General features: G+C 34.2%; 3 protein-coding genes across 6 annotated transcripts in view; 1 reads left to right on the top strand and 2 right to left on the bottom strand.

The window, feature by feature from the left end:
• Positions 1-1,044: 1,044 nt before the first annotated feature.
• Positions 1,045-4,181, bottom strand: LOC128181815 (F-box only protein 36-like). Its single transcript, XM_052850356.1, has 5 exons — positions 4,040-4,181; positions 3,703-3,814; positions 3,257-3,429; positions 2,892-3,026; positions 1,045-2,663 (listed from the first exon to the last, which is right to left on the bottom strand). The coding sequence occupies exons 1-5, from the start codon at positions 4,172-4,174 to the stop codon at positions 2,595-2,597; spliced, it is 624 nt and encodes a 207-aa protein (XP_052706316.1). The 5' UTR covers positions 4,175-4,181; the 3' UTR covers positions 1,045-2,594.
• A 1,550-nt stretch (positions 4,182-5,731) lies between these two features.
• LOC128180977 (heparan-sulfate 6-O-sulfotransferase 2-like) lies at positions 5,732-11,427 on the top strand. Its single transcript, XM_052849194.1, has 2 exons — positions 5,732-6,311; positions 9,957-11,427. Exons 1-2 carry the CDS (start codon positions 5,824-5,826, stop codon positions 10,549-10,551), a joined length of 1,083 nt encoding a protein of 360 aa, XP_052705154.1. The 5' UTR covers positions 5,732-5,823; the 3' UTR covers positions 10,552-11,427.
• A 5,336-nt stretch (positions 11,428-16,763) lies between these two features.
• Positions 16,764-18,710, bottom strand: part of LOC128180051 (guanine nucleotide exchange factor DBS-like) — a 30,886-nt gene continuing 28,939 nt past the window's right edge. For all 4 annotated transcript variants that reach the window (XM_052847850.1, XM_052847849.1, XM_052847848.1 and 1 more), the window contains exon 26: positions 16,764-18,671. In XM_052847850.1, coding sequence (XP_052703810.1) covers positions 18,595-18,671 — 77 coding nt within the window. In that variant the 3' untranslated portion in view covers positions 16,764-18,594. The remainder of the gene's footprint in view (positions 18,672-18,710) is intronic.

The following is an 18,710-nucleotide window of genomic DNA, read 5'->3' as shown; positions in this document are numbered from 1 at the left end:
ATTATATATTTGGCCAGAACCTTAATTACAACCCTAAAGCAATTTATTTCATGGTCAAGATAGCTGCCTGTTCTATTCAATTGACCATGACCAGATTTTTGAGTTTATTAAAGATTTTATTATATACTTTAGTATTAAGTTTATTTGTACAATATTTAATACATAATTATATTAATTTAATTATTAATAAATTAATTACTTTTATTTATAAATTTATTAATTTCATAATTAAATTAATTAATCTGAAACTCCGACATTAACACTAAATCAGGTATGAATACAAGTGAAAAGCTGTCAATGTGACAGCAAACCGGGTTTTCTTTTATGTGAACTGTATCCATAATCCATGTCAACCCTGAATTGATAAACACTACCTACCGTATCCAGTGAGATGGAGTATCCTACATGCAATATTTTGCCAAAAAATGACAAAGTTCAAAAGCTGGTATTTTTTTCATTAATTATCAGAAATCAATATCCTAGCAATATGCACACTTTTAATATATATACAATTGATCTACAAAAAAACAACTTCTTATCTTGAAAACAGTAGGAGGAGTTTTCCGTACAATGAGGGTACCTTTTTGGCAGCCGCCTGCCTGCCATTTTCACCATTTATTAATCGGATTTTTACGTTGGAAAACCCGGTCAATAAATTATTTGCATTTAAAATACACATTCTTAGTTTTCATTTGTCAAATATGACTGTGATTTACCCTAGGTGTGCGACCAGTTTTCACTGAGTACCATTTTTTGCTTGTACATCAATCGTTACATCATTTTATCAACAAATAAAATTATACATGATAAAAGTGACACGACAATGCACTGATGAGAAATAGTACTTGGCGAGAACTGGTTGCACGCCAGTAATTAGTTGATAAATATTAGAATGAGAATAATGTGTGACTGAGATTGTCATAGCATCATATTCACAAGTCAATATCAATGCATTGTGAATGCAATTACAGAGATACAGATAATAATGTAAGACCCTTATGCAGTCCTAATCTTTGCATGTTTATGGAAATAAGACAATTGACAAATGTTTTATCATTATTTATTCAATAACTAATGACAATTGTATGGTATTTTATGCACACGTGACCAAGTTTTATAAATTCACAGATTTGATCATATCAACTTTTATCTACTAGAACTTACATACACAAACAGAGAAATTTATTTCATATTCTGTACCCTGTGCTCTGTGGGAAAAGCCCCATATCGTAATGGCATTGGCACTTGACTCCTGACTATCTAGGTCACAACAAATGAAAGAATAAATAAACTCATCAAAACACTTTTAAACAAAATGTTTGGCATTTCAAGAATTTGTTAGCATGTACAATTATCTTTTCTCACTCATAGTTTTCAAAGTGAAGTACAGATTTTTATTTTAACTCAACAGAGGCTCTGTATACATTAAAGCTAGCTAGGTCGATGGAAACAGAGAGCAAGTTTAAATAAAGATATGTTATCCTATAAAATATATACATTTAACAAATTATGCAAAAGTTCTTACTACCAGTACAATATATTCTCCTTTTCCACCTGCATATACAGGTTCAAATTATTTTCACTGTGCCATGCTTGCTTATTTTGCTATGATAGAGAAAAAACCTCTTCCACAAGACTTATAATTACTATGGCAACCAATGGAGTCCAGAATAATTGCTCCTGCTATGATTTCACTTAATTTTTACTACGGTTATATATGCATATCATAGGAGCAACAAGCATCATTATAAGAGGAGAGAGTGCCATCATAGCTATATATCATCACTTCATCATAGCTCTATCATCACTTCGTTGAATGTACTCCACCAGTTGTTAAAATTAGCATATGGCACTCATAGCGTTGAGCAAAAAAGAGTAAAGAGTCTCAGGTCTAATAGTCAAGGCACAAAATGAAAGTTCTCAGTAACATGAAAAAGCACTAGGTAATTAAAAAAAATTAAAAGTAGCTAACAACATCAAACCCATATTTCATATAGAACAAAAAGTTTGTTGTAAAAACAATTGTACTGAATATAAAAACTAAGATAAAGCACTTTTTTTTTTTACATTAACATGTCCCACAAAACAAATGGAAGAATATTGAAGGCAGCAAAGAAGGGAGGGGCTTCTACAGTGTTACTGGTCAATTGGACGATATATGAAAACACCACAAAATACAATACAGTGAGGGTCTAATGGGGAACAACAGTGAATAAATGCATTAAATAATCAACAATGGCTTTGTATGCATGCATTATAATGGCTTCTAAACCACTAAAACCAGATCAAAATCCAAACAGATACACGGTGGAAGTTCACTCATAACATTGTCAACTGTTTCAACCTTAAATGACAATCAAGGCATAAGTTATAAATAAAACACTGAAATCACAGAGGTAATTGTTCATCACTGGAAAAGTGGGAATGAATTTGCAGTTTAAAAAAACCTTTTAACATGTGCAAACTAAATAAACTTTAAATTCTCCTGGATATAAATGGTCCAGAGTGGATAATCTGGCTTGATTGTAGAAGCTATCACAGCAGCTGTTGTTTTGGACGGTGTTAAACAAATTCCACAATGCTTCAGCTAAACTTTATGCAGTCTCCATCTCTGTGACAAAGGCATGGCCTCCTTCATGTTTCTTGAGCCTTCGCAGCTGCATCTGTAACCAGACACCCGGTCAATGGTGAACAAGCATTTACACAGATATGTAATTACTAAGCACAAAAATGAAATAATTTATGTTTTTTTTAATCTTATATAGTTTTATGGTCATAATTTGATATTCTAGTGGTATAACTGCATGTGCAGCAGCACTCTGATCAAAGGATAAATTGTTTATCCATTATAATGCAAAGATTCATTGCATGATTAGTGACCTTCCATTTACCTGTAACTGTAGTTTATTGGTGAAGAAAAGACGCCTCCAGCCTTTCTCTGCGGCAAGCATTTCGAGCTCTGGAGTGATGGGGGTCTCGCTGTATCTACGATAGATCCTCTCCCACAGTTCACATGAATGGCAGAGCTATGTAATACAAAAAGGCATTGATTCAGATGTTTCAAAGCTCAAAGAGCAAAGAAAAATAAAGTTTAAATCAGTCCTGGACTAAGTCAGACAAGTGTCATTGCATCTAATGAATTCATATCTATAAGACAATGGCTGGACAGTTATAAAAATGAGTATACCCCACCTTCATCAAATCAGAGTTTATCAGTGTCCAAGCTCTATGTATGTAAAAGTACTAAAAAACTAACCTCTCTGAACATTTTACAAGTCCTTCCCAGTCTCTGAATGTCCTCCAAGTCTAAGTTAAGAATAATGCGGATCTGTGCTTCACGGGGAATTCTGCAGATGTAATCTAGCCTACCCTCCTCTATACCCAGCAAATAATTCAATGTTGGTTCTCCAGCTAGTCTCACTATTTCACCTGTAATCATGCATCAGCAACATATTGCAGTCAGTAATTAAAACTCCATAACTTACTTGTAATTTTACTGAATGCTATTAACCTGACTCCCAAATAAATTACATGTTTGCAACAAAACATATAAGTATGGTTGTTCATTTATTATAATCATTGGTGTTTTGTGGGCATTTACATGTAAATATTTAAAAAATAATAGCGTTAATTAGCTTTCCTGTTTTTTGTGAAAGATGAAGGGATCACACCCAACAATAGGATGAGCAGTATATTACTCACTTTGACACCTGTCATCGTGTTTAAACTCTTCGTATGTATTCTTAAACTCGTAAGGTGGAACGTGCGAGTCTGCTCTTGTGGGAGGTACAATTTTCCACACTCGGAAAATAAACTGAAATCATCAAGGCTTTTTATTAAATACAACTTCATCGAATCATTTGCTTAGAAATGAAAATGAAATATTATTTGATTTTGAATTGACTAGATGCTAAAAACTGCGTCGCAAAAGTCGCACTTCATTCGTCCTTAACCTTCATAAGTCCGCTGTTTACTTGCAAGTCTTATCTTGCAGGGGAAACACATGCATAAAGTTTAACAAATATATGAATTAAATTACCTGCGTTGGGGTAACAAAAACGTGATAAAAGTCTTTCGAAGGAGCATTTGCAACGTCTGTATAGTCAACTAAGGCCTTGTGTTCATTTAACCACACTGGGGAAAACTTCGCCATCTTGACGCTATTTGTTGTCATGGGCCGTACGTTATTAAACAGCTCGCACGCGATCAAATTCGCGCTAGTGGTCTTGGTGCGTTTTGTCATCTTTATTTTGGTCAATCAGTTAGCAAACACTTTATCTCGTTTTTATTTTTGAACTTAATAAGATGTGAGTTTTTATTTGCTTTCATTGAAATTTACTGTAAGATTTTCAGTTATATAACAGCAGGAGCAGGATGGGGATGAACAGTGCTCAGCAGGAGAATAAGGGTGCAGATGCATGATGCTGGAGGAAGAAAAGTTGAAATAGCAGTAACACAAGAAAAAAAGAAAGTGAGAAGGAGGAGATGGAGATTGATGAGGAGGAGGGGGTGGAGATGGATATGGATGAGGAGGAGATGGAGGTGGACGAAGAAATGGAGGTGGACAAAGAGATGGAGGAGGATGAAGAGATGGAGGAGGAGATGGAGATGGACGAGGAGATGGAAGAATGGAGATGAAGGAGGAGATAGGAGGTGGTGATAAGGGAGAAAAAGAAGATGATGGAGGAGGAGGAAGAGGAGAGGAGGATGAAGAAGATATGCAGGAAGAAGATATGCAGGAGGAAGATATGCAGGAGGAAGATATATGCAGGAGGAAGATATGCAGGAGGAAGAGGAGATGCAGAAGATGAAGTAAGAGGAGGAGATTCAGGAGGAAAAGGAGATGAAGGAACAGGAAAGGAGATGGACGAGGAGGATGAGAGGAGATGCAGAAGAAGAAGATGCATGAGGAGATGCAGGAGGAGGAGAAAGAGGAGATGCAGGAGGCGGTGGAGATGCAGGATGAGGAGAAGGAGCTGGAGATGCAGGAGAAGAAGGAGGAGAAAGAAGAGATGCAGGAGGAGGAGGAGGTGTAGGATGGGGAGGAAGTATAATGCATGCAGAGTAGGAAAAGATAAAAACATCCCAGGATATACAGGAGAGAAATGAGAATAAGCTAAAAGGGAAGATGTTGGAGAAAGAGTTTTAGGAGAAGGAGGAAGGAGATAAGGTGGAAGAATAAGAGCGAATGAGAAAAATTAGAAAAAAGAAGAAGGGGCATGCTGCAAGGCTGAAAAGAATAAAGAAATGCATAAAATTAAAATGCAGGATGATAAGGAGGAAGAAAAAAGGTAGGAATGATGCCACAGAAGGAAGAGGAATAAGTACTAGGGGAGGAGAATGTGAAAAAATGCAGGAGGAGGAGGAGGAGGAGGAGCTTCAGACAATTGATAAAAATAGAAAAGAGACAAACATTGTTAGGGAGATTTGCAAATAGATGAAACTAATTTAAACAATATACATATACGTTATTTCTTTCCTTTTTCTTGGGGGGGGGGGGTGCAGAAATACTGGGGGGGGGGGTTATCCATTTATTCCAAAATCCAAGCATAACAAATATTATTTAGTTATAAGATCAATCTAAATTCTCAATTCATCATATGTTTCATCAATTTAAAACGCTTTATTAGGAGCTAGCTCAGTGTTTAATTCAAATCGAAAAATTCTGCAAATGTTATAAATAAGGTGAGACGAATAAATAACGTACGACTTTACCAAAATACATCGAAATTGTCATATCCGGTTTGTAAAGCAAATTGTGTTATTGTTTGTCAAAGTGCATAATATTCTATTCAGATGACCTTCTAGAAGAATGAACTGGCAATGTCGAGGTGCCAGAGGAAGTGGATAGTCACAGGCGTGGCCATCGCTGTAACCACCACCTTTCTCTTCATTGTCTACACAAACAACACATACCAATCTAATGGCACCAACAATTTGCTTTACAAATACGTGCAAACGTACAAAAACGGGGAACTGATACCTAACAATTTTGCTCCTTATGTTATCAATCGTGAATACACGCTGGACCTCGAGGATGAGGATGTGATCGTGTTTCTACACATACAGAAGACCGGCGGTAGTACCTTTGGGAGACACCTGGTGAGGAACCTGGACACAGGCCTGGGCAAACCATGTAACTGTGTGAAGGGGGTGAAGCGCTGCGAGTGTCTGACCCCCAAGAAAACTCTATGGTTATTTAGTCGCTACTCCACGGGATGGGTGTGTGGTCTTCACGCGGACTGGACAGAGTTGAAGAGTTGTGTGGAAGAACAGATGGACAAAAAGGAGAACATGCATCGGAAGAGAAAGTATGATAAGCTTTCTGTTATACAAGTTGCTTGATTCTAACTTACCATTTATAACTTACCATTTATAAAGCTTTCAATTAATTTTACTGAATACATGATTAGATCAGGCTAAACTTTGCGAGGTAAATAGGTCTATACAAAAGAGTTTTAGGAAAGGAATAATTAACAATTTTCATGTGTCATGTGTAAAACAATGTAAAATATGGAAAGTATAGCTAATGCATATTTTGTTAGGCCTTCCACCATGATCATGATCATTAATCTATTGGGTTGATATCTACAATCCACTGGAATTGCAACAGGATTAAAACCAGCAATGCTTACATTACTGGTGTAGTAGTTGGGGTTATAAGAACCATTGATATTGGCCCAGATAGCTCAGTGGTAGAGCTCCTGACTAGAGTAACAGGGGTCCCGGGTTTGATTTCGGGTCCAGCCTTATTCACACAGAGTATAGATAGTGCTATTGGTCTTAATATTTTTCAAGCAATAGGAATATATAAATAAAATTCCTGGCGAGGTGAACTTGTGTTTCTTCTTCTGGATCAATTTAGGGTTCCTCCTTTCTATTTATTACACTATTATCAAGCTCCTTGGACAAATATCCATATATATTTACATTTTCCAGTGTCTTTGCCTGTGATAACACTACATATCGATTTTGTACTATATAACTCATAAAGCCAAATTGAGGCGCCAGCGCCTGCAGGGTTTGCTTATTTATATTTAAATATTTAATCGTACGATGGTTTTAAATTATATAAGTATAAGTAATAAGGAATCATTCTTTGAATATTATGAGGTGATTATTTCGGTTGGGGCGTGATCCAATCTATCATAAAGCCCTTCTGGCTTTTTTGGATTTGATCACACCCCGACCGAAATTATCACCTCATAATACTCAAAGAATGATTCCTTATTTATTTAGCCCAATCATTGTAACAACATCAGTGATTACATTATTATTTATGTTTTTTACATGTTGTTAAATCAGGGACAGAACTGAAGGTCATGGTGGGACATTTGTGGCCTGGATCTGTCAGGGTTTTTGTTTCAGTAACCCTCATAAAAAAACAGCACACCACCTTACTTAAACATATCACGATTGACTAGTATTCTAAAAACACTATTTCAAAATGTTCGCATACTGTATAGGGAAATATTTGCCCCCATTTTAATTTATCCTTTCACCTTCGTTATCAGAAGATGAATTTAAGGCTGGGTGAATTTCAGTGTCTCGGATTATCTTTCATGAAACACAACAATGTCTTGGCGAATTCATGATAGGGCGAAACTGTTTGCAAGTGAAGAACGGCAAAATTATATGGGGTGAAAATAACCTGTGTACAGTATATAAATATGTATGGTAAAAAAGACATCTAAAAGTGTGGGAGTAAAAAATGTGGAAGATTTGACTAGGGCATTTTATTTCTCATGACTCTGTCTAATATGTATGCTAGGTATTTTTGAATCATGAAGATCAAAAGCTATTGTATCACAGCATGTTATTTCTTTGCCAAACTGATAGGATCAACTTAGTACATGTACCGTATAACTTAATTCACTTGAAAAGAAGCATATTTTTATTTAATACTGCATACTTGACTTTGCAGTACACCCCAGAAGTGACCTCATAGAAGTGTCTGATGATTAAAATTGACAGTTTCTGTACATGGTACTTCCTTAGTTTCAAAAATAAATACAGTGTATCTCTACACTGGAGGCGTTGACTAGAGGTCACCTTGCTCTATTTTAAAATTTATGATAGTTCGTTTATGTTTTTTCTGCATTATACAAACCACACAGACTGAGTTATTTCCCTATTCTGTAATAAATAACTGGTAGTTTTACAGTGGATTTTCCCATGTTTTTTGAGAGAATTTTTTTTATCTATGACATTAAACAGTCTTACATTTCCAAATTGAAAAATGAATTTCACAATAGAAATGATGAATTCTTATATAAGTTTTTTAGACTAAACACATTGATACTTTATGCCTTGTTCAAGTAGAACGTGTTCTCTGTGAGGAGATAGGTAAATACTTGGTGGTATGTTCAAAAACTGATACTAAGCGACAGTATTATCACCACAGGCGTAAATCAAATTTTATTACATACACATGATGCAAGAGAGAGAATGTTTTTATGCCAAGTAAGGACTGACTTCACTTGACATTTCACATTAATTGTAAGTTGGTGTTCAGAAGTGTCTGCATTATCAGTGAGATTTGAGTGGCTCTTAGTGAATTGTAAATGGTGTAAAAGACAGAGTGTATTATAAGTTATCATTGTTATCACAGGAAACTGCTCAGACCGATCCCCCTGATCCTCCCACACTCATCCTCAGTGGACGAGCTTTCACTTTGAAGCCGACACTAAGGCTCTACAGACAGAAGTGAATTTATTAGCAAATCAACATTATCTCTCTCTTATCTCTGAATGTTAGGAAACATGTCCCTTGTAGTACAGTAATTGAACTAACTAATGTTTTTAGTAACTGCTGCAGAAACAAGAAAAGGGGTTTAATTTTACAATCCATGTTAATATTAACAGGAACAACAAAGTTCCCAAGATTTGGCCCTAGGAGGAACTTAATCCATTTGGTATTGTAATTTTCTGAATCAGATATAATTATAGGACCAAGTATTTTAAATGTCAGATATTGTATAATATCTTACCACCTGCAAATTGTCAGGAAATTATTGGCTAAAAGCAGTCACATGGAGACCATGTAAATTCCATACACAGTCATTACGAAATATATCTCCCCTTGAGCATTATGGGGTCATTCTTAGAGTATTATGATGTCATATTTTTTACCCAAATCAATGCTTATAAAACCTTACTTTTTAATGTTATTATTCATAACTTGCCATTTCTATAAAGCAGCAGGTAATATTTTATTGTAACATGGTTTGTAGTTAACCTAATATGGTTTATACGTGGTTAGTAAATTCCATATTAGGTCAACTACAAACCATGTAACTAATACATGTAGTATCTTCCAGATATCATAACATCCATTTATTTGATTATTTATGTTTCCAGATATAATCATGTTCTTGGATATCATTTCATCCAAATATTTGATACATGCATTGTTATCTCTTTATATCATTATATCCTGTATTTGATTTATTTGATATTGATATACTGTAGAAGCACATATTTTCGTTGGGTCAAATTATGGTTGTTTTTAAACGAAAAAAAGATTTCGTTGGCATTCAATTTCGTCATATCGTAATCTCTTTGTATTCATTAATACTTCTGTTAAAAATTTGTCATGGATTTAATTTCATTGATTTATACTGCGAATGAAATCATAGTAAATGAAAATAACAAAATTAAATCTCCAACGAATATTTCTGCTTCTACAGTATCTTCCAGTTTTCATTATGACCATATGTTTAATCAGTCTAAAATTTTAGTATCTTTCACATATCGTTACTATCATACATTTTACCAGTCTTTTATTTTGATATCTTCCAGATATTAATAAAAACGATCATAATTTTGATCGGTCTGATATTTGATATCTTCCAGATTTTATTTATCCATGTATTCAATATATCTGATATTTTTAGTATCTTTCAGTATTCTTTATGACGGTATGTTTAATCAGTCTGATATTGTAATATCTTCCAGATATCATTATGTGTCCATCCTCCGTGACCCTGTGAGTAGGTACTTGAGCGAGTGGAAGCATGTTCGTCGTGGTGCTACATGGAAGACGGCCCGACTCTACTGTAATGGACGACAGGCCACGCTGAAGGAGGTTCCGTTTTGTTATGAGTCGGAGAACTGGCAAGGAGTGACGCTGAACGAGTTCTTAAAGTGTCCTTTCAATCTGGCCAATAATCGCCAGACGCGAATGTTAGCCAACCTGAGTAAAGTAAACTGTTACAACAGCACAGGGATGTCAGAGGAAGAACGCAACGCCATGATGTTAGAAAGTGCCAAAGAAAACTTACGCAATCTCTCGTTTTTTGGTTTGACTGAGTATCAAGTGGAGACTCAGAAATTGTTTGAGCATGTCTTTCATATACAGTTCATAAAAGATTTCTATCAGCTGAACGAGACCCACAGTATGAAGACCAGACCAACCTCGGAGCAATGGAAGAAGGTCATTGAACTAAACACGCTGGACATTGCCCTGTATCAGTATGCCAAAGATCTCTTCCTGCAGCGAGTCAAGGCCATGAACGAGGAACTCAACGACAAGTCCCTCTTCCCAGAGTAGAAGATCGTGTAGATACTTGTTGCTTAAATATTTTTGTATAGAAGAAAGCGAGGTGGTAGATATAGGCTTACTGCTGTGCTGGGCTAGGGTATTACTGAGACCCTGGTCACCAAGATAGAGCTAAAGCGCCAAAAGACTTGACTTTTACAGTAGATTGACTTATTTGTGAGATTGTTCATGCACTTGATCAATTCTGCCAAAATTTTGAACTAAAATCAAAGTAATTTATCATTTTTCAGGTATTCACAACTGTTGAAAATAACCTATAGCTAGAATTTACTAGACCAATATGGAAACATGAAAATACCAAAGGAAAATTTTATTTTTATATTATTTGGTTAATGTAACATACCGATACATTTTTTCAATTTAATTTTGGACATGTTATTTTTTTTTTTTAAGTAAGTTCTTTTTACTTGATTCTTTTAAAGAGCAAGGGACATGAAAAGGTTTTTATAAAATCTCTTAAAAGCATCTGCAGTTTATAATTTTACGAGACAGTGATTTTTAATGGATTGAGCGGATGAACGGATTTACTTCTGGTTATATAAAAGAGTCTTGTTTTTTTGTCCCAATCTCATGAACTTTTTAAAATCTGTAATAGCTATGAAAATGTGTTTGCAAAGTTTGTATGTTATCTAATAGTGAAGCTTGTTTTACATATGTTATTAGTTTTATGTGTAAATTTGTATTATCTGATTGGAAGAGATTTTTGCTTGCCATAGTATTGTTTTCATGTGATATGTATATTTCTACAAGTTTAGTGTGAACATAAGCTTTTAAACATGTTGTTTACCATGAGCCACTATTTTGCTTAGAACATCAGTAGATTATTTTATCTATCATAAAACTTACAGGTTATGTGTTCATACTTGATGCACTTAGTTTTATTATGGCTTTTTTTAGTGGGCTGATTTTAAACGGAGATTTTATTATGACGTTAGTGACAATGGTGTTGATATGTAATTAGTGTATTAGGTTGTAAATGTGCAATTTTAAAATATGAATTATTGATTGTGAGAGTGTTCCACCCTCTATAGTGTAGCATCAGTAATTACAAGAGGTTGGGGGGGGGGGGTAGGTAATGCAAATCAAATCTTGACTGCCAGACCTCCATTAGAACAGTGATCTATTGTTTTGTCTAGATGTTAATTAGCTTGGAGCAGTCAAATGAGGGGCCAGTCATTGATGGGGCGCTTGGATTACGTCAGAAAGTCATGGACTCATGGCAATACACATCAGGCCCTGGGGCCATAAAAGTTAGATGAGCTCACTTTTGATCTTAGTCTCACTTTTAGGAAATGAACATATACTGTGGAATCATTAAATTTCGTGGGGGCCAATTTTCGTCAATTGCTGAAATTTTATAGGTTCGTGGGGACGTAATTTCGTTTATTTTTTTATGCCTACAAAACGAAATATGACTTTATAACCCTAATATTTAATTCGTGGAGGATGTTAATTCGTGGATGAGAGGTACCCACGAAATTTAATGATTCCACAGTAGTGAAAAAGTGAGAATGAGGTCAAAAGTGAACTCGTCTAAGTTTTATGGCCCCGGAGCCAGTTGTATCTTTATCAGTTAAAGGCGTCATTTTATCCAAAATTAAACATATCAAAACTTTGTGGGGGATTTACTGTGGATTGCATTGAGTTGATGTAAGGGAGTAAAAAAGGCATCATACACATAAACTATGATATAATTTGCAGAGATGTGTATATACAAAGTAATATATACGTGTATATATCAAACCTGTGATTGAGAATGATCTGACATTATTGAGATTAGAGAGAGAGAATGAGAGAGGATCATGAATGAAGTCAGAGAGGAGGAATTTAAGGCATTAGTTGAGGAGACATTAGAAATGGCCTATATTCTACATTATATTTACCCTCATCTTCGCTAGCCAAAGGGTTTACAATCCACTCTGCTCCTCTAGAGTGGTCGTAAACCCTTGGCTTGGGAAGATGAAGCAAACATAAGAAAACTGAATTGCAGATTCACTTTATATGGGTGGCATATCTCCCTCTGTGAATTGGGATCTCAGATTTATACGATCAAGCAGGGACCATGACGCTTCATCAGTCATTGCTGCTTTGGCGTTTTATCCTACAGACCTTTGTCAAGGGGAAAAGCAAATTCATTTTAGTTTTGCATTTCATTTGTGTGTTATTTTTGATACATTTTTAATATATGCATATTCCACGTTGTTTAGGTGCTTTCAAATAATTTGTAATGACAGTTTACTGCTGTTTTCATCAAAGAGCAATAAACCTACACATGTACAGTCAGGGGGCTATATATCATTATCATTAGACTCGATGGTCTGTCAATTTGTAAGATTTTTTAAGGTTATTCATGATCAAAACTGAAAGAAAATTGTTTTATACATACCGGTGAGTGAATTAAGGTTGATTTATTCATGTAAAATTGAACAAACTTTGTGAATGTCAGTATGACTTCTTTCTAATATGTAGAAATAAGTACATGTATTATAGCACTTCTTTCTATGTAGAAATGAGAACATGTATTGTAAACGATAAGAAGGCTGGATGGCAGTGGTTATATTTTTGGACCATATCAATCTCCATCAGAAGGAGAGCTTTGTGTGAAGATATAGAAAAATATCTAAATTTAAGAACTTATTTTTGGGGGGAATTGTACTTTATTAAATAATTGTGTATGGCTTTATATTAATCATTCTTTAAAGCTTTGTGTGAAGATATAGAAAAATATTTAAATTTGAAAACTGATTTTCGGGGGAATTGTACTTTACTAAATAATTGTGTATAGCTTTATATTAATCATTCTTTAAAGCTTTGTGTGAAGATATAGAAAATTATTTGAATTTGAAAACTGATTTTTGGGGGAATTGTACTTTACTAAATAATTGTGTATGGCTTTATATTTATCATTCTTTAAAGTTTTAAGACAGATCTGATGATTAATTTGTTGACCAACCAGCCTCCTTAATGTTTTACTTCAGAAGAAATTACAGAAGTCGAGGAAGAGTATGATGCACAAAGCTAAATCTGTTACTGTAGATTCTTAATTATTCCGTGATATTACTGTTTTGCATATAATAAGTCTCGAGAATATAAAATCTCAAACGCCAAATTTCTTGTCATAGTTTCATTTGGTTTACATCTCTTTGAAAAATAAAAGCGAGATTTTAAAATTTGAAATGCTAGTACATATACATGTATGTGCTTCTTGCGATTTTACATGGATATTAATTCTTTGCTCTTAATTAGGAATCTGCAGTATATGATACTTTAATTCACGCTTCCTCTCACTGCTTGTCATGACATTTTGTTTACTGTGCCAGTATGATCGATGTTCATTTACTATGTTAGTATAAATAGGTGCTTTGGTTTAACCCACATAGGAATTTGTACTTCTTCAATGTTAAGGGCATTGTCATGTGTCTTATTGCTTTGAATACTGTAAACCAACCCATTATTTGCGACAACTTTATTTTGTGATCTGCTGGAGAAAAAACTGGTTTGAAAAGACTTATTTCAACAATCAAGATATAGAGAATCTGGAAATTAAAAGACCAGGGAAATTTGATGACTTTCACTTAGCAAGAAAAATTCAGATCAATGATGTTTTTTGTGATAATTTTTCCCACACGAATAAAAGTTGGCTTACAGTATTACAAAAAAAAATTGTCCTTGGGGTCCTTGTTCCATTTCCCAGCCAGTTTTAATTAGATGATGTTCGCTGCTGTAGCGGTTTATGTAGTTGTTTGCTTCTGTTGGAGCTATAATTAGCATCAAGCCACCATTTTAACTTACTCAAAAAAATATTTATATGGAGCACTGTACAACCAACAGCTGAAGCCATAAAACATCTGTCAGTATTACACAATTGGTGTCGCTGTATACAACATCCAATATTTATTTTGATTTTATTGTTTTTTACAGATGTAAGGTTGTTAAAAGTAATGCATTGATTTTATTTCGATTGAATCTTGAAGTAACTTCCGTAAAACATTTTATGTAAAACTGTTGTCACAGTTTGTTAGTTGGTTAATTTATTGTATATTAACATCAGTACATGTAGATAATGCTACATTAACATTGTTCCTTAAGATATTGATGAATAAAATATAAAATGAGCAACAAATTATCTTCTGGTTTTCTGCTTGAGAAAGATGACCCGTGTTCAGGTTCTATACATACCAATATCCTCCACCTGGTATCACCTGTGTTTCTGTTTGAGATGAAGATAACAATCTATTTTATGATTGCCTAATGTTGTTCAGGTGAGCAATGTGACCTATGGACCTCTTGTTTTGTTTGAGATGAAGATGACCAGTACAGTAAAACTCAATTATTGTGAAGTCCTAGGGCCCAATGGATTTACTTCATTATATCCGTAATTCCTTATATCCGTATAACGAATTTGTAATACCCGGTAATAACTATAGCGAATTTCTTTTATACATGTTTTCTTTCACCAGACTATAATTTTTGCTAATTTAGGCTTAAAATAAAAATACATTCTTGTGTTAATTACCTTTAATAATTGGATTGTGAATTGAAAAGTTCATATGAAAATAAATTCATTAATTGACAAACTATTATGTTAAATAGTAGTGCAAACGTTTTAAACTGTAAAAAAAAAACCGATATAAAAGTGCAAAATTTCGTTATTATTAATCTCTACGGGACTCAAAATCATTTGCTATATCCGTAAATTCATTATATCCGAATTCATTATAAGCGTAAAATGTTGCAAAGATTTGTTAAGAATTTTACCGGGGACTCAAAAAAACTTCACTATATCCGAGAATTCGCTATATCCGTGTTCGTAACAAACGAGTTTACTGTACATTTGTATTTTGTTCTGTACACACAATATATACCTGGTCCCACCATCACCTACTTTCCTCAAGTCTGAGTTTTTACCTCCAGTTTATGCGCTTTTCTTTCAGGCATTCCAGTTGAGGACTGAGTTGAATGATTTGAATATTTTGGTGACTGCAGGGCCTGTAATCTCAGCAAGATTTGTCAAGACTGAAAAATTTTGTCTGATGAGATGTCTGTCAAAATTTTTCAGTCTTAAAGAATCTCGCTGAGATTACAGGGCCTGGTACCAGGTTATACATGTACCATACGTGGTCTCCTCAATAATTGATCTCATAAATCTACATGGAATATCAGAATTGACAGTTTAATGGATGGCTAAATTCATGGACAAAGGTCGTGATGAGATGTGTCGCATGTATTTTACTGCAACGAATATTCAATTTGAAATTCATGGATTTTCTCATCAACAAAATCCACAATAATTATTATTCAATGAATTTTGATTACTAGTTGACCCCAGTTTGTATATGTTATATGGTCCCTGTGGTACAATTTTTGGATTTAAAGCAGCGATCACTGTTGTACATATATATATATATATATATATATATATATATATATATATATATATATATATATATATATATTATATATTATATATATATATATATATATATATATATATATATATATATATATATATATATATATATATATATATATATATATATATATATATATATATATATATATATATGGTTATTTCTGTAACTACAGTAAAATCACGCTTGACCTGTATCATTGGTTAACCCCCTACCCCACCCCCGTTCTCAAAGACGGTAAATGAGACTAGTGTTAACAATTCATACCATGGTAAAACACGCTTAAAACGAAGTGCCAGGGATGGGCGATTTTGCTTTGTTATAAGCGTACTTACATTTGTCAAGTTAACAACATGTAATAAAGCCACTGGGAATGTAGAACCATTTTAACATGAGCTTGGACTTTGGGTAGTTGTGTCAAACAGCAATGTGATGTAGGCCTGTCTATTTCTGCATGCAGTGATGGCAACTCGGCTATGGCTCATTGTATTCAACAAGATTTGTCTGGCTTTTGAGATAAGACTATGCAATCCGTGCATATTTCGCTTGAAACCGCGTCATTTTAAACTTGTTTTGATGCAAGAAATAGATAGCTATGCCCTACTGAAAGTCCAAGGTTTTGTTAAAATGGTTTTAAATCACTTCGCTGTGACTGTCATTTCATTATAAGGGTGTTCGCTATTACCATGTTTTACTGTAGATGTACAGTGATAGTTGATTATATATTACTGGAGTAGCTTTTCTTCATCAAAAATCATTGCTGTATTAAATACAGAACAACAAACTCAAATGTAAGATTTTATCAATTTTACTTTCATAATTTTAGAAATAATGAAATCTCCATAACAACTGACATATATTCTATATATATCTCACTGGAAACAGGAACAATGCAATAAATAATTCTACAATAAAAATACACATATAACAGTTTGATAAAAACTCCTAAAATGGAATGGTTCTAAGTTTTGAAGCAAACACCCTTGGGTTTTTGGACAAAGCTTAATTTGGTTTTTTTTTTACCATGCTGAAAAATTGAGCCAATAAAAGTAAAAGTGCTTGTCTTTGCAACAAAATAATTCATCCAAAAATAATGGCCCGATTTTTATTTAGAAAGATAAGAGCAAAACAGGATGAAACAAAAATAAATTCCCCCAAAGATCGATTTTATAAAAATAGTCACTTCATCGTAATCTTCCTCATGATAAATATAGATGTCCAACCTTCACGGAAAATAAAAAAGTTGATAACTACATGTATATTAAAAAAAAAAAAGTATTAACAACCATAATATAATCATAGAAAAGATATGCAATAATTTTTTACACAGCAAATTAGCAAAAGTAGAATATGTAATTTGTAGTAAATATATATAAAATTCAATCGTATAATTTCTTCAGCAACCATTTTTGAAATTTCATGGCACTTTTTTCAAACTCCATCATTAAATAAGATTTCACTATGGCTTTTTTAATCTATTTCTGTGTTAAGCTGTCTGTCTATTTGTCAATCTGTCTGTCTGTATGTCTGTCTGTCTCTCTTTCTGTCTGTGTATTTTTATCGCAAGACTTACGGCCATAAACATAATTGTCATCTGTCGTTTGTTTTGCTGCTACAAGCACTTAATTACTAGGTATATATAATATATCACAGAAAAAGGACACGATAATGCATAGTCTCAGGAAAACAGTACACTTCAGGCCTAACTCTACCCAGCACAGAAACTGACAGCAGCAAGTACAGAATAATGCATACCGGTAGTACTACAGCAGAGAGAGAATGGTAAGCTCTACGTAACCAAGGATACACTGGGGGCAGAAATGCGTTAGAATGTGTAAAGATTCCATACTGTTGACCACGTGGTAAAGGTGGCCTGCAGAGCAATATGAACAAAGACACACAGGCACAAAATGCCACAGATTTCTTATAAAGTAGACAAACAGGCATAAGATGATTTCACATTACATTCAGTGTCTATAACATTCATAAAATCTGCTATCTAAACAATCAATAATGTATAACATTGGTTATCTTAACAGAGGTAAAATTCTATAAATAAATAAATTGTGGAATGCTGTTTATATGATGAAAATAAGATAAACAGTAGGAAGGACTTCCTTCCAAACAGACATGAGATTAATAAGATTATCTCCATCCATAACAGCAAGAGATTATTGCAGACAAAAATTGTAAGACTAGAAGAACAGGAGGCTCCCCATTTAATCTCCATGGAAACTGGAGATCAAACGCAGCCTCCTTATAAATGTCACTCAGATCATCAACAACCCGGGTCCTCCCAACTCACAAACAGCAGCTCTATTGTGGATAAATCAAAGACTTGGTTCATAAACATAATTGTTTGTATATAAAAACATGGTTGATCCAAAGCACAGGAATGCTCCAAGCTACAGGAATGTTCCATTGTTCTATGAATATTTCATAGGTCAAGGAATGTTTTTAAAGTTAAATAAAATTTCTCTGATTAGAGCCAAGCTCCAGGAATGTTGCTGTTTCAAGAAGCTAGCTCACATTGCTTCACAAACTACAGGGAAGTTAATAAAGAAAATCATGGTTGTATTGAGAGACCGCTGTTGCCAAGCATATCCAAGGGCAGCAACTCCTGTCAGACTGTGGATTCATCGACAGGACTAGCAGTGTATACACTGGTTAGACTTGATTTGTAGTCGTGGGGACTCGAATCTGTAAAAAAATTCAATAACTTAAAAATCATACATATTT

The sequence above is a fragment of the Crassostrea angulata genome, chromosome 4 (genome assembly GCF_025612915.1).
Source record: "Crassostrea angulata isolate pt1a10 chromosome 4, ASM2561291v2, whole genome shotgun sequence".
In the NCBI taxonomy this organism is placed as follows: Eukaryota; Metazoa; Mollusca; class Bivalvia; order Ostreida; family Ostreidae; genus Magallana; species Magallana angulata.
This window is presented reverse-complemented; position numbering and strand designations above follow the sequence as displayed.